The 15,095-nt window shown below is 51.1% G+C and overlaps 3 protein-coding genes across 5 annotated transcripts; 2 read left to right on the top strand and 1 right to left on the bottom strand.

The window, feature by feature from the left end:
- Positions 1-292: 292 nt before the first annotated feature.
- LOC108154986 (cleavage and polyadenylation specificity factor 73) lies at positions 293-2,780 on the top strand. The gene is made up of 5 exons (XM_017285527.2): positions 293-451; positions 519-680; positions 744-2,035; positions 2,093-2,535; positions 2,594-2,780. Exons 1-5 carry the CDS (start codon positions 384-386, stop codon positions 2,681-2,683), a joined length of 2,055 nt encoding a protein of 684 aa, XP_017141016.1. The 5' UTR covers positions 293-383; the 3' UTR covers positions 2,684-2,780.
- LOC108154989 (cleavage stimulation factor subunit 2 tau variant) lies at positions 2,731-4,251 on the bottom strand. Its single transcript, XM_017285532.2, has 2 exons — positions 3,987-4,251; positions 2,731-3,924 (listed from the first exon to the last, which is right to left on the bottom strand). The coding sequence occupies exons 1-2, from the start codon at positions 4,121-4,123 to the stop codon at positions 2,805-2,807; spliced, it is 1,257 nt and encodes a 418-aa protein (XP_017141021.1). The 5' UTR covers positions 4,124-4,251; the 3' UTR covers positions 2,731-2,804.
- Positions 4,252-4,826: 575 nt separating this feature from the next.
- On the top strand, positions 4,827-15,024 carry LOC108154985 (pneumococcal serine-rich repeat protein). Of its 3 annotated transcripts, none has more exons than XM_017285526.2 (6): positions 4,827-4,880; positions 7,794-8,752; positions 8,870-11,734; positions 11,799-11,920; positions 11,984-13,011; positions 13,082-15,024. In XM_017285526.2, the coding sequence occupies exons 2-6, from the start codon at positions 7,967-7,969 to the stop codon at positions 13,858-13,860; spliced, it is 5,580 nt and encodes a 1,859-aa protein (XP_017141015.1). In that variant the 5' UTR covers positions 4,827-4,880; positions 7,794-7,966; the 3' UTR covers positions 13,861-15,024. The 3 variants fall into 3 exon arrangements, with proteins under 3 accessions (XP_017141015.1, XP_017141013.1, XP_033245486.1); XM_017285524.2 differs by having other exon boundaries at positions 4,844-5,295; XM_033389595.1 differs by lacking the exon at positions 4,827-4,880 and adding an exon at positions 5,322-5,772.
- Positions 15,025-15,095: the final 71 nt, after the last annotated feature.

Raw genomic sequence — 15,095 nt, 5'->3', positions numbered from 1 at the left:
TTTTGATATTGCGTCAAATATTAATAGCTAGTTAGATCCACAAACCAGGCGCACAAGCTTTGCACAATGCACCAATGTAGAGACCGTGTAGAAATGAAATTTAGAGCCATGTCCAAGGCCGCATCGAATCCAGCATATCGTTTGCCATCCAAATCTGTAGATTTTTTAAAAAAATTCGGAAAAAAGGCATGTCAAAAAGTGAATAACGGAGGTTTTTCACTGATGCAACTTCAATACAAATAATTCGTCAGTATATTTACGGTATACTTTGAAATTTTGTTGACTTAGTTTCGGTATATTTCTGAGGGTCAGTCACACTGATCTGCTTTCATCTCCTGCTGTTCCCGGCCATTTGCGAAATTTAATTATATTCTAAAAAAACAATGTCTCAGGCCACGAACGATGTCCGCGTACCGGACGAGGAGAGCGATCTGCTGCAAATCAAACCGCTGTAAGCAGAAGCGAGATCATGCCATGGATATAGAAAAACTAAGCTAACAGAAATGCATTCTTTTCAGTGGCGCCGGTCAAGAAGTGGGACGTTCCTGCATCATGCTGGAGTTCAAGGGAAAGAAGATCATGCTCGACTGCGGTATCCACCCCGGGCTATCCGGCATGGATGCGCTGCCCTACGTGGACTTAATAGAGGCGGACGAGATCGACCTTCTCTTCATTTCACAGTGCGTATCAGTGCGGCAAGATATTTAAGTGGGATTTACTTTAACACTTCCTCTGAATTGCAGCTTCCATTTGGATCACTGTGGTGCCCTGCCCTGGTTCCTGATGAAGACCAGTTTCAAAGGACGTTGCTTCATGACGCACGCCACCAAGGCCATTTACCGATGGATGCTCTCGGATTACATTAAAATCAGCAACATATCCACGGAGCAGATGCTCTACACAGAAGCCGATCTGGAGGCTTCGATGGAGAAAATCGAGACAATTAATTTTCACGAGGAGCGCGATGTCATGGGCGTCCGTTTTTGCGCCTACAATGCTGGCCATGTGCTGGGGGCCGCGATGTTTATGATTGAAATTGCGGGCATCAAAATCCTATACACTGGCGACTTCTCACGGCAAGAGGATCGCCACTTGATGGCCGCAGAGGTGCCGCCGATGAAGCCCGATGTCCTCATCACCGAGTCCACCTACGGCACGCACATCCACGAGAAGCGCGAGGACCGCGAGAATCGATTCACATCGCTGGTGCAGAAGACCGTTCTGCAAGGAGGTCGCTGCCTGATTCCCGTGTTCGCCCTGGGCCGAGCCCAGGAGTTGTTATTGATTTTGGACGAGTTCTGGTCGCAGAATCCCGAACTGCACGAGATACCCATCTACTACGCCTCGTCGCTGGCCAAAAAGTGCATGGCCGTCTACCAAACGTATATAAACGCCATGAATGACCGAATCAGGCGGCAGATAGCCGTCAACAATCCCTTTGTCTTTCGACACATCTCCAACCTGAAGGGCATCGATCACTTCGAGGACATCGGGCCCTGTGTAATCATGGCATCGCCCGGCATGATGCAGTCGGGACTGTCGCGCGAGCTATTCGAGAGCTGGTGCACAGACCCCAAGAATGGCGTCATCATTGCCGGCTACTGTGTGGAGGGCACTCTGGCGAAGACCGTTCTCTCGGAGCCGGAGGAGATTACCACGCTCTCGGGCCAGAAGCTTCCCCTCAACATGTCCGTCGACTACATCTCCTTCTCGGCGCACACGGACTACCAGCAGACCAGCGAATTCATACGCCTGCTGCGGCCCACCCATGTGGTCCTCGTCCACGGGGAACAGAACGAAATGTCGCGCCTAAAGCTGGCCCTGCAGCGCGAGTACGAGGCGGATGCCAGCACCGACATCAAGTTCTACAATCCCCGCAACACACATGCCGTCGATCTGTATTTCCGGGGCGAGAAGACAGCCAAGGTGATGGGCAATCTGGCGGCCAAGAACCCCGAGGTTGGCAGCAAGCTCTCCGGCGTGCTGGTGAAGCGCGACTTCAAGTATCATCTTCTGGCCCCCTCCGATCTCGGCAGTGAGTATTCAAATGACTATTTGCCGCCCAAGACAGTTTATTAACGAAAATTCACAGAGTACACGGACATGAGCATGTCGGTGGTGACGCAGCGCCAGTCGATACCCTGGACCAGCTCTCTGGGCACCCTGGAGCTTCTGCTGGATCGCATTGGAGCGGGCTGTGTGGAGGTGGTTGAGCCAGAACGCAAGCTGCGTGTCTTCAATTGCATTGAGTTGACCGTCGAGCAGAATATCATTGTCATGGAGTGGCAGGCAACGCATGTCAACGATGTCTACGCCGATGCGGTCCTCGCCTGCATCATGCAGTCCGAGCTGGGCGGCACCAGCCTCAAAGGCGCCACCAAGCAAACCAAGTCGGAGAGCTCTCGCTTCCGGGAATGCCTCATTGAGACGCTGCAAGATACATTCGGCGACAGCTGTGTACCAAAGATGTTCAAGGGGGATCTGCTCCCAGTGACTGTGAGTGGGAAACGGGCGGAAATTAATCTGGAGACCCTGGTGAGTGCCTAGCAAATTTCGTCCTCGAATCACTTAATTATTTCTGCCTCCCCTTTAGGCTGTTCATTGTGCGGAAGATGATATTCTGCGCCAAATGCTCAACACAACCGTGCATAAGCTCCACCAGACCCTGGTCTCAGCCCACTGATCCAAGAATCCCGGACTATCACGTTCCCATTCCTAAAATAATAAACGTTTTAATGTGCGAATGCTCTTTTTATTCGGTTTCCAGTCAAAATAAAACATATATAGAGGATATTCGGCGGCGATTAACGCTGAGTGCTCTTGGCAATCTGTTCCTTGAGCATCAGGATGCTGGCCCGCTGCTCCGACGGCAGCTGGGCAATCTGCTCGTCGGACAGCTGCAGCACCTGCATGATTAGGGCGGCCTTGTCCTGGTCGGAAGCGTCCGAGGGCAAGACCCCATGGGCGCCCAGACGACTCTGCAGCTGCTGGGCTGCCGTTTGCTGCTGCTGTGTTGGCGGCGGCACCTGGGGCGCCACTTGCTGTGGCGGCTGCACGGGTCCGGCTCGCAGCCGCGGATCCATGGGGCGTTGGCGCGGATCGCTTGGATACGGAGCCGGCGCCGGAGCAGGTCCCTGCTGCTGAGCAGGCATTTGGGCGCGAGTCCGGGGGTCCATTAGTGGTGGCGGCACCGGATTCGGCATCACCTGGCGCATATCCTGGTCCAAGTTGCGGGCCATCATGCGAGGATCCATGGGCATGGGCCCGCTGGGACCCATACGCAGATCAATGTCGTTGGAGTGTACATTGTTGAAGTTCGGGCCGGGCACCGGCATCGGCTGCATTGGTCCGGGACCACTCACGGGACCAGGCTGTGTCGGCTGTTGCTTTGGAATCTGCTGTTGCTGCTGCTGCTGAGCCATGGACATGCCACTCGGCGCATTCGGGTGGGCACTGCCGCCCAGCACGGGCGGCATCTGGTTAGCCTTGAAGAGCATGCCCAGCGCCTGCTGCGGGTCCACGATACGCATCACCACCATGGCCTGGAGCAGGGCGTACGCCAGTTGGGGGTTCAGCATAAGCATTTGGCGTGCCTCGGATGGATTGCTGACAATGCAGAGCTTCATCTGCTTCATTAGCTCGTACATCTGCTCTGGCGGCAACGAAGCAACCGTCTTCGTAATCAGCTCTGGTGCGTCCTCGGGCTCGCAGGGCTCCCCGTAGGGATTCTCGACTTGGGGCCCTTGCAGCAGCTGCTGCATCTCCATTCGCGACTTTTCCGTACAGGCGTTGTCCACACGCAACGTCCGTCCCCCGATCTCGTAGCCATTGAGGTTGCGCATGGCGCTTAGGGCGGTCTCCTGATCCTTGTACTCGCAAAAGCCGAACCCCTTGGGCTTTCCGCTCTCCCGATCAAACACGAGTCTGTAATGGCAGGGCATTAATACTATATATGAAGACGCACATTATATGGATTCGCGGCTTACTTGAGTGACAAAACCGGGCCGACTTCGCTGAAAATTTCCTTTAGCTTGTCTTCCGTTGCCTCGTATGGGATGTTGCCCACGAATACTGAACGCATGGACTTGTCCATTATGCTCTGTTCCTGTAGTTTGTCCGCCATGGTTTCGTTGGATGATTTACGCCTCACACAAGAATTAAATTAACAAATCGTTGAATTGACAAATAAATTTCCCGTTTTGCAACTAATTTCTTCTTCTTTTCTTTCGGCGATGCAGTATATTCTCTGCTCTCAGAAATATACCGAAATACCATAAATATATCTATACAATAACAAATTTTTCTTAAGAAAAACGTAACAGAACAGTTTTTTAATTTATTAATTATTAAAATTAGTGGATAAATCAGATAGACAATAATAATAATTTATTTGATAAAAGTTAAGATTTGGACAACTTTGAAAATTAAAAACTTTTCGAATGAAAATTTACCAGAAAAGATATTATTATCTATTAAATATATTATTATTTGATATATTTAAATTAAAGCTTAAAGTTCAACATCGTAAAAAATAGTTAAAAATTAAGCTGCATGGCGCCTTTTTTTGAACAAAATTACGAAATAATGTTGGTGTATTATTCGAACCCATAATTGAATTTGAAGTCGAAGAGGCATACGGCTTTAATAAACAAATGCTAGTTATATCGATGTTTTCAAACGTCAATGTTGTCAAATCGAAGTTTTTATGGAACAAATTATAAACTAATTCGCATAATTATTAAATGAAAACACTTTTTATTAAGAAAAAAGTTGTTTTTCTTATCGATGTTTTATCTTAGTATATTTATGTATTTAGCCCCGATATATGATATCGATACATCGATATCCAACGCTGGTGTTGTAATTTTTCTTGACGCAAGGTGAAAACGAATTAAACGGCTATTTAATAGTGAAAAGTGAACAAATATGCTTGTATCGAACACCTAAACGTAGCTGATTGAGGCGTTTATCGGTATTCCATAAAGGCTCGTTGAGAATCCAAACAGAACTGAATAGAAAACGGGCCTGAAAATTTTACTTTGTGTGTAGCCGAGGCCCATACGCACACACAAACCCCCACACACACGCACACACACACATATATATGGAGATAAACGCAGCGATGGCCTCGCACTCGCATTCGAAGCATATATAAAAGCTCTGTTGTATATTGGAGAAGGAGCGCACAAAGCAGAAGACGAGAAGAAAGATTTCTGTGTCATTGAACGAGGCGACGGCGACGACCAGGCAGGCAGAACAAGGAATAAACTCCTCCTCCCCTAGGAGCAGCTGCAGGTGCATAACTTTTCAAGGATACCCAGCTCTCTCTTTCTCTCTGAGAAAAACTTGCTCTTCTCTCCACACACTCTCTCTCTCTCTGTGTTACGATCGATATAGCAGCAATTAGTTCTCGTTTTCGTAGTAGTTTTTTTCCTCTTGAGCAGTTCCTGGGTACATAACAGACCGTCCAATTCCCATACCATTAGCTCGACAAAATCAATGCAACGAAAAGTGAACAGACATCGTGGAATAAAGCGGAAATATGTATTTTCCTAATTGTGTCTACATTTGGTGCGTGCCTACGAGTGTGTGTGTGCAATCATAATAAAAAAAAAAACGCAGTGAAACGCGTTCTGCGCGTGTGGAAAATTAAAGCAAAGCAAAAAAAAAAAGACATTAAGCCACTGGCAAGATCACAGACAGACACATACAAACACACACACACCAAAGAACACACACACATACAACAGCAACTGCACCCAGCGGAAAAAGGTTCGTCGACAAACCCCAGGCAGCAGCAGACGCCTCTGCACTGCTCTGCTTTACTCTGCTCGTCTCGGCTCGGCTCTCTTTGTTGAATTCGTTTCAAGTGTGCATTCATCATTAATTAAGTGCCCCCGGTAGCCTGCTCCGGAGTCCAGGCTGGGGAAACTCTTACGCACTTTTTGCTGCCGTTTTGTTTTTTAAAGTGTGTGTAACCTTTGCGAAGGAAAAATCAATAGCAACAGACGTAGACATTTATTTGCCGCTGTCTATGCGAGTATGTGTGCAGCCCTTGGCGTCCTCTGGTACTCCTTCCTCCTCCCAGCAGTAGTCGTGGCCAGCAACAGCAACCCTTGCACAACCAGAACCAGAATCCAGTCCAAAACCCAGTTATCAAAAAACAATGCCCAGGAAAACGAACAAATATTATAAATAAAAGGAAAAGTTCCCAGCTCTTGTGCAGCAAGAACGACAGCCATACGGGGCCCGTAAAAAATCGTTACCGTCAGGCAGGGTCGTTGTCGTCGTTGTTGTTGTTGTTGTTGCTGCTGCCGCTGGCCTCTGCTCATCGCTGCCGCCGTTCATTGAGCAAAAAGCTGTTCCATAAGTTGTCGGCCACATCTCTGGTTGGCATTCCAGTCGACCATTTCTGCCTCGCGTCCAGCTTGCGCATGGCAGCCCTTGCACCTCCTCTCTGCTCCTCTCATCGCCTGCGACCTGGTGTCTCATATCCTCGGAATGGAGTGGCAAACGAATACTCAAAAATTTCCAAATTCCAAAACTCTTGCATTCGATTTACGTATATGTAAATATTGCCCATGATTTCTGAGGATTATCTCTCCATTTCCTCAGGGAAATGTGTCGTAGGCGTCCACTGGAATGCAAAAATCTGATACCTGATCACTGATACGTTGTCCTGCCTGGAGAGATTTCCATTTAATAGAATTTTCTGTAATTTTCTCATTCCGGGATTTGTTTTCTTGGCTGACTGTCACCCCAAAAGAATCTGCCTAAAGTGTATTAGTAACACCCACTAATAATGAAGCTGAAAGGTTTTTAAACGGCTACAACGACACAGAATTCGTTCTGATTAGTTTTCGAACAGCTGTTTAGTTCAAGAGCCTGTTGAAACAGCTGTTAAAGACTTGGGCAAAAATAAAATGTGTTTCTTGTAAAATGGAAAAAAACCATTAAAACTTATGCTGGTGCCTGTCTGCATTCACAAGTGATTAAAAGGATAATTGACAGGAGGTACTCCTTGAAAGATACCCTTAATGGACACTTACGAGTAGTTATGGCCGTATGACATTCGATTTTGTCAAAGACAGAGCGGAAACGGCATGCAGTGAGAGCGAGAGAGCTGGTCTGGTGGCAACCAATTGGAATGCTCTCCAAACGAAGGCGTGCATATATAGTCGTCTCGCTCACACTTCCTGCTTTTCGGCAAGAGGTCTTTATAGCTGGACTCACCGACCTTCCAACTAATTCAAGTCAAGCGATATTTGGGAAATTGTATTATAATTATTAATTATCAAATGCCAAAGAATTTCTAAAGCATAGATTCGCCACCGAACACTCATTTATTTATTAAGAATTTGTGTGGCCCCACAGTCCCTTCTCTCCACTCGACAGAATGTGTAATATATACATATGCGATAGAAGGGCAGCAGACTGATTGGGTTCTATGGAAACGGATTGACACATGGCAGAGCGTCGGCTTATCGGATATTCCTAGCTTCGGCATTATCTGAGATCTCAATTTCTTGTGATTTCTGCAAGCTCGGCATAGCTCCTGTGACGTGGGAATCATCTTCGCAGCCAGCCTGAGAGCAACATTCGGTGGCTTACGCTTAATCACGCGCACGCAGATTACGCTTGTCGCATTCCCCGGGCGGCAGCTTTGCATTCTTTGGGTATCAGCTTACCGGAGGCCCCAGATATCCGACAACAGCTGGTGCTGGTGCTGGGGCTTGGGCTTGGGCTTGGATCACTGTTTGGATTGGCACTCACATTTCAATTTCTTTTCACAGCTCAACCGACTGGCCCGCGGACGGACCCTAGAGATTGAGCAAGATGGCTAACACGCAAGCAGGACACACTGTTTTATGACTCTGAGGGGGATCCCAAAGAGCGATCAAACGTGCGAGAGAGCGAACAGAGTGAATTAGTAGCCAGAGAGAAGAAAGCAACCAAGGCCGCCATCATGGTCGACAGCGTGCAGTGCCCCGTGTGCACCTTGTACCTGCATGCGGGTATGAATCTCTCCGACCATCTGGAGACGCATCCCAAGGAGCAGGTCATCAAGGCGCTGGTGCAGATGACAATTGTGGGCAACACTGGCATGGGCAATGCCCTGGCGGCGGCCATGCTGGGCGACGGCTCATCAGCAGCAGCGGGAGGTGGTGCAGATGCTGCCGGTGGCTCCGACGACACCGCCGCCACCGCCTCGACGTCGTCTCCAACTGTGGCTGATGTTAAGCCAGTTGTTGTGTCCGCCAGCTCATCGATAGCCTCTAATGCGCCGCCGCCCCTCTCCTCCTCACTAACTTCCCCCTCCCACTCCTCCTCCTCCGTTGTTGCTGCCACAGCGAACAGCAGCAGCAGCAGCAAATTGAGCAATCCACCGATGAAAGCACTGAAATGCGCACCGCCCACGACTGAGGCGCGAGCCAACAACACATCCGCACCCACCACAAACAGCACAATGGCCGCACTGTACCAGCCACCGCTGGTCACCACGGACTATCGCTACACTAATCAACAGCAGCAGCAGCAGCAACAACCACAACAGCAGACGAGCTTTGGGCGTGGTGCCACCACCGCCACAGCCACCGCCACCGCCACTTTGGTGATACCGCAGGTGCCACAGCAGCACTTCCTCGCCAGCAGCCATCAGCAGCAGCAGACCCACTTTGCCCATCAGCAGCAGCAGCATCCTGGCCTGAAGTTTACCTACGCCACCACGCTGCCGCCCCCTCCGCCGCTGCAGGTGAGTGCCAAAGCCAGAAACAGTTGCCCCTGAAATCCATTCCATCAGATGCAAAGGGTTTGCATTTGGCAAACCAAATCCTGGGTTTCGCTCACAAAGTTTCCTCTTTTATTGCAGCTCTTCACGCAGCAGCAGCAGCAGCAACAGCAGCAGCAGACAGCAGCACAACCGCACCAGAAACCTCCTCCCGCCTATGGAGCCGCCATCAGTCAAATACGATCTCAGCACAACCAAAACAAGCAGCAGCACCAGCAACAGCAACAGCAGCAGCAGCAACATGTGACCGTTCATCATAACGTTACCCTGGCACCACCGACGACCACAACAGCAGCCTCTGGAGGAAAGCATAGCGGCAAAGCACACACGGAAGTATTCCTGAATCCCCCACCACCGCCGCTGCCACCGCAGGCGGGCAGCCACGGGCAGCACCAGCAGCATCATCACCATCCGCAACAACAGCAGCAGCAGCAGCAGGCACAGCAGTCCTCGATGCCAGTGTCCCTAACAACGGGTGCCACCAGACAGCAACAGCAGCCGGTGACCTTGCAGACCTATGGATCGAGTGCAGGAAGCTGCAGCTCTTCCTCCCTGCCCGCCATCTCAACGGCTGGTCGAACGAGCCGCCAGACCAACTCTCCCTTCGGGGCATTGCTCAATGCTGCGGCGGCTGCTGCCAGCTCCTCGCCCTCGTCCGCATCGGCCGCCTCGGTGCTGCGCTACGCGGAGTCGCCGGTGGCCCATTATCTGGAGCGGGAGAACGGGGACTTCATTGTCCAGGAGACGCCCAAGCACATTGTGGAGTGCGTCGAGAAGGAGGACGGGGAGTTCTCCGTGATCGAGCGCATTTACCAGTCGCCTCCGAGTGTGCTCCACATACACGACGACGACGAGGACGACGACGACGACGACGACGATGAAGAGGAGGAGGAAGAGAACGAGACGGCCCTGCAGGATGAGCACGAACATGTGGAGGATGGGGACGATGAGCGGGACGAGAACAGCCGCTGCCGGAACTTGACCAAAACAACGAAGAAGTCGCGGAAGACAAAGCCCAAGCGAACCTCAAAGAAGAGTCCCCGGCAACACCACTCGGACGAGGAGTTCATGAGCATCAGCAGCGGCTGCGAGAGCGACTCCGAGTCCGAGTCCGATACGAAGGTGGAGGTCCAGGCGGTGGCGCTACCCCCTCTGTGCACGGCCCCCTCCACGAGCAGTGCCGCGGCGGCCGCCGCAGTGGCCTCCGCGTCCACCCTAGCAGACGGCCATTCGAACTCCACCTCAAACTCCAATTCGAACTCGAACGCCAAGTCCAAGAAGAACCGCATCACAGTGCTCAGCGATGTGCCGCTCAACATGAACGAGTACCTCGATCTGATGGGCAACATCGTGGCCTCCAGCCGCATCGGCACCTCTCGGCCGTTTGCCGCCGTGGCGCCCATTCCACTGGTCAAGGTCGAGAAGGAGGAGCCCATAGATGAGTACGACAATTCGGCGCATTCGGATGCGACTGATCCCATGCTGCTGCTGGATCACAAGCCCAGCCTGGAGCAGAGCTGTGGGGAAGGACATGGCACCACCAGCGTCATCCGCATGGCCAGCGGCATGTCGGCGGCCACGGAGGACTTCACCCAGCCGCCGCCCATGAAGGTCGAGGTCGAGCCAACGACGCTGCTACCTCAGCGGTTCTCGACTCCTGCCCAGCTTCGTGGACCCAAGAAATTAGTCATCAAACCAAAGGCCACGGCAACGACGACGACGACGGCGACGGCGACAACAAAACAAAAGACTGACACCCCATCTTCCTCGAGCGCGGATCCGCTGCTGCCCTCAACATCAACATCCACCTGCAACTCCCTATCCATATCAAAATCCGCCACGGAGCTGGTCCACATCAAGAGCGAGATCACGGAGATGCCGTCGAGCAGCATCCTCGAGAAGCATCTGACCACACGGAAGCACTCGACGGTGAACGACGACGATGCTCGCGTGCTGCTGGAGTTTGCCAATTCGAAGCAGCCGGCGACGCTCGCAGGCACCGCCTCCAACACCACCTTTGTGGTGAATGCCAATTCGGGCTTCCCCTCAGCGGGCTCCGTGTTTGCCAGCAGCACAGCGCACAGCAGCACGGGCCAGAAGCCGGGCCAAGCCAAGCCGGGCGAGGAGTACATTCTGCCGGACAACAATCTGGAGGTGGATGAAATTGTGATATCCTCCTCGTCCTCCTACGCCTCATCCGTGGCGCAGGTGCATCCGTCGCTGCCGCTGTCGCTCCAGCCGCCCACAGCGGCCGCATTCATTAACGACTTCAATTTCCTATACCACCAGACCACTCAGAGCACGGCCACGACGTCCGCCAACTGCGCCTACTTCACGCCCTTCGCCCTTCGGCAACAACAGCAGCAGCAACAGACGCAGCACGGAGTCAGCGATGCCACGAATGCAGCCACCTTGGCCTCCTCTTCCAGCAATTCCTCGGCGATGGATCACGACTCGATGAATGCCACCTTTCGGGTGGCCAAGACGCAGTCGCTTCAGTCCTGGTATCAGCTAGATCAAGACCACGATCCACAGCACGAGTCAGCAGCAGCAGCCGCCGCAGCAGCAGCAGCAGCAGGATCGGGCACGGGAGCGGGAGCGGGAGCGGGAGCCTCCTCCTCTAGCCAAAACCAGAATCATGAAGGGGCCCAGCCCACCAACTTCAATGCCGCGTTGGCTGCCGTCGATTGCTGCAGTGTGGCCGTCGATGGCGATGTCAAGTATCTGGATCTGGACGCGTGCAAGCGGGAGCAGCTGAGCAGCAGCAGCAATCTGCCATCGGCATCCGCCTCCACATCGACAACATCCTCATCGTTCGCTGGGGCGGCCACGGAGAGCAGCCTCGTTGGAGGCCTCAACATACGCACCGATGAAAAAATGCCCGCCAAGGGCGAAATCTCAGAGCAGGAGAGCAACTGCGACATCGATAACTCGTGGAGTCAGTCGGTAAGTGATGATCCTTGGTGATCCTTTTGAATCCTCTTATATTTCTCATGAATAATTGCTTTAGGTGTACGGCGACATATCACAGCGATACTTTAGGAATCAGTTCACTGGCGGCTACAACCCCGACTGGCGGCAGGACTACTATCCGGTGCAGGATCTCAGCGGCCAGCAGCGGGAGCACAAGCGGTAAATGCGGAACGAATCCGGAGTAAACCAGAAGTACATTATGCTCTTGAAACTCTTTTGCAGATTCGATTTTAATGCTGTCGACGAGGAGGCCTCATCCAGCTCCAGAAAGAGTCATCTAATTGATGAGCAGCCGGCAGCCACCACTTCCTCTGCGTCTTCGGCATTGCTGGCTGGTCCACCAATCGCTTCAACGTCCAGGGCTGCCGCTGAGGCGGCGGAGGCGGCAGCTTCGGCCGCTTTGGCGCAGCGCAAGCCGCAGCGTCGCAAGCTCTACAAGTGTCCGCATTGCGAGGCCATCTTCGAGAAGCTCAAGGACCGGAATGCGCACATGATTGGCGAGCACAACTATGTGCGTCAGAATCGCCGTCTGATTTGCACGCAGCCGCAGATTAGCGCCCCGATGCTACCGCCACCCCCGTCCCAGCAGCAACAGCACCAGCAGCTGCTCATGCACGCGGGCGTGGGCGTGGGCAACGGCGGCGTTGAAGCCATGCATGAGGATTCAAAAGATGGCATTGTCAAGATCAAGCAGGAACAGTGCCAGGACAGGCCGGATGTGGAGCAGATCGAGACCAGCCCCGAGCTACTGACCGATGTCAAGGATGCCGAGCTGCTGGGCATTGGCGATGGCGATGCGGATGCGGATGGTGATATCAAGCCGCCCAGCCAGCTGGACCACAAAATGACCCTCCCGCCATTGGCGATGACCACGCCGGCCGCCAAATTGGCGGCCCTATATCGAATGCTTATTTCCTACAACGAGTCCAAGCTGGGACAGGAGCGCAACAACCTCAACGAGCTGGAGCAGAAGGCGATGGAGAAGTCCATCTTCCTGTGCTATGTCTGCCGCACCGACTTCCCCTCCGTTAAGCTCTACGATGCGCATCTCACGGAGCATCCCGCCGAGTGCTTCACCTGTGGCAAGAAATTCTATAGGTGGAAGAACTTCTCCCTGCATCTGAAGCGCCACTTGGGCTGGAAGGAGTTCGGCTGCTATGTCTGCGACAAGAAGTTTGTCGTGCGCAGCGCCCTCGTGGAGCACATGCGGATGCACACGGGCCAGACGCCGCTCAAGTGCAAGATATGCGGTGAGTCCCACAACCGGCACAGCCGTAGCCCCTAGAATTGTTTCCTAATAAAGCTTCCTTTGATTGACAGGCAAAAAGTTTAAGCGGTACTCGAATTTGACGCAGCACCGCAAGCGTCACACAAAGGTGATGGTGCGCAAGAAGGAGTACGTGTGTCACTGCGGCGAGGTGCTGCCGTCGAAGGCGCGCTTTCTCTGGCACAAGGAGACGCACGATGTGAAGCCGAAGTGCTGCCCGTACTGCTGCGATCGATTCGTGCACGCCAACTCGCTGCGCCGCCACATACGGCTGGCCCACTCGGATAAGTTCGACTACGCCGAGCCGATGGAGTGCCCCATGTGCAAGCAGATCTTTGCCAAGACCTCGATCAAGGCGCACATGGCCACGCACTCGACTGATCCGCAGTACGACTGCGCCATCTGCAACAAGAGCTTCTCCACCAAATGGAATCTCAAGATACACTCGTGGGTGCACGCCAATCGGACGGCGAAACCGTTCAAGTGCGAGTACTGCCCAAAGGCGTTTGTGCGAGAGCTGGACTTCAAGAACCACATCAACGCACACAAGCAGATCAAGCCGTACACCTGCGAGTACTGCGGCTGCAAGTTCATACGAAAGTACAACTACATGCGGCATCGACGCGAGCACCACGGCACCAAGAAGTTCACCTGCGACCAGTGCGACAAGTCATTCCATCGGCACTACTATCTGATCGAGCACCGGCGCATGCACACCGGCGAGCGACCCTTCACTTGCACCATATGCGGCAAGAGCTCCACCACCAAGACCAATCACAACAAGCATCTGAAAATCCATCACTCGCGTGATCCCTTCACCGTGGAGGTCTAAATGAATAATAATCCAACTAACGTCTAATATAATCATTAACTAGGTAGTTGTTCATGACTCTTCTCTGTGTGTACTACGTGTGTGTGTGGCTCTGCTGATACAAAAGCAAAACAATACCACAACAACAACAAATTAGTATTACTTATCGAACTATATATATATATTTAGTTTACATATGCGAATGCCAATTCTTGATAATGTCAGACAACAAAAATGTCGTGTTTTAAATACAAGACAGACAGACAGACAAACGAAACGAAACAAACAATTATCACAATAACAACATTTTGCTAATCGTACATTTTGGATGTGGTTTAAGAACTTAGCTAAATGTAAAGTGTTTTTTCTTTCCCATCCCAGACCCCATCTTCCATATTCCCCGCCGACGTGCGACAGGTGGGGCACGTGAATCGGGGAATCGTTTTGCCTGCTTTAATCCCGTTTAGTTTAAGCACATTTTAGTGAAATATGGCATACCTAGGTCAGTGCAATATACATATAAGTATACATCAATTACTTATGATGCCGGAAAAACCCTTTAGTTTCTGTAATTTAGTTCACAATAGGTTTATTCATTTATGTATGTATCTATGGGTACGCGGGAGGCGAAGCCCCACACATAGTTAATTTAAGTTAGCCACAATTGGTTCTACAACTTTCGAGTTATCCAAACTTGAGCACATTCTAAGCGAAGGACATACAATACATACAATACACAGAAAACGAATCCCATCTAACAACTTGTTATATAATTTGTATTTTTCTAATTGAAGAGACTACTACTCTCTGCCAGCAATCGAACGTAAGCGAACACAACTGTCATATTGGATAAACAATTTCGATGTACGTAGAATATTCTTGATTTATAGTAGTTGCAACTTCTCTAGGCTATTTTAATGGATTGTTTCAATGGTTTAAAGCATCAATTAGTTAAAATTTCTAGCATTAAGTGAACACAACATTAAGTCTAAATGAAATTTCATAATAATATATGCATCCATGCATCCATAATGATAACGAAGAAAAAAAAAATACAAAAAAATGAAAACCAAACAATTTTAAAATATTTACAAATTACATACAAATTTCAATGAGAACTAATGGAAAGAATCCCATTCTATGGAGGAAATAAATTCAATTTATGGATAATTACAAAACAATGAACCGCCTACATGTTTTATTATATCGTATTAATGGTTTTATTTATCAAAAACCAACAGAGGTGAGTGTCTCCG

Source organism: Drosophila miranda, chromosome 2 (assembly GCF_003369915.1).
Source record: "Drosophila miranda strain MSH22 chromosome 2, D.miranda_PacBio2.1, whole genome shotgun sequence".
NCBI lineage: Eukaryota > Metazoa > Arthropoda > Insecta > Diptera > Drosophilidae > Drosophila > Drosophila miranda.
The sequence above is the reverse complement of the archived record's forward strand: the minus strand, read 5'-3'. Positions and strand labels throughout refer to the sequence as shown.

Excerpts from the sequence above, each read along its gene's own strand:
- LOC108154989 (XM_017285532.2), bottom strand. The coding sequence starts at position 4,123 with ATGGCGGACAAACTACAGGAACAGAGCATAATGGACAAGTCCATGCGT. Across the intron at positions 3,925-3,986 it reads GGCCCGGTTTTGTCACTCAA|ACTCGTGTTTGATCGGGAGA; the intron begins GTAAGCCGCGAA and ends CTGCCATTACAG.
- LOC108154985 (XM_017285526.2), top strand. The coding sequence starts at position 7,967 with ATGGTCGACAGCGTGCAGTGCCCCGTGTGCACCTTGTACCTGCATGCG. Across the intron at positions 11,735-11,798 it reads ATAACTCGTGGAGTCAGTCG|GTGTACGGCGACATATCACA; the intron begins GTAAGTGATGAT and ends TAATTGCTTTAG. Across the intron at positions 11,921-11,983 it reads CAGCAGCGGGAGCACAAGCG|ATTCGATTTTAATGCTGTCG; the intron begins GTAAATGCGGAA and ends ACTCTTTTGCAG.
- LOC108154986 (XM_017285527.2), top strand. The coding sequence starts at position 384 with ATGTCTCAGGCCACGAACGATGTCCGCGTACCGGACGAGGAGAGCGAT. Across the intron at positions 452-518 it reads CTGCTGCAAATCAAACCGCT|TGGCGCCGGTCAAGAAGTGG; the intron begins GTAAGCAGAAGC and ends CATTCTTTTCAG. Across the intron at positions 2,036-2,092 it reads GGCCCCCTCCGATCTCGGCA|AGTACACGGACATGAGCATG; the intron begins GTGAGTATTCAA and ends GAAAATTCACAG.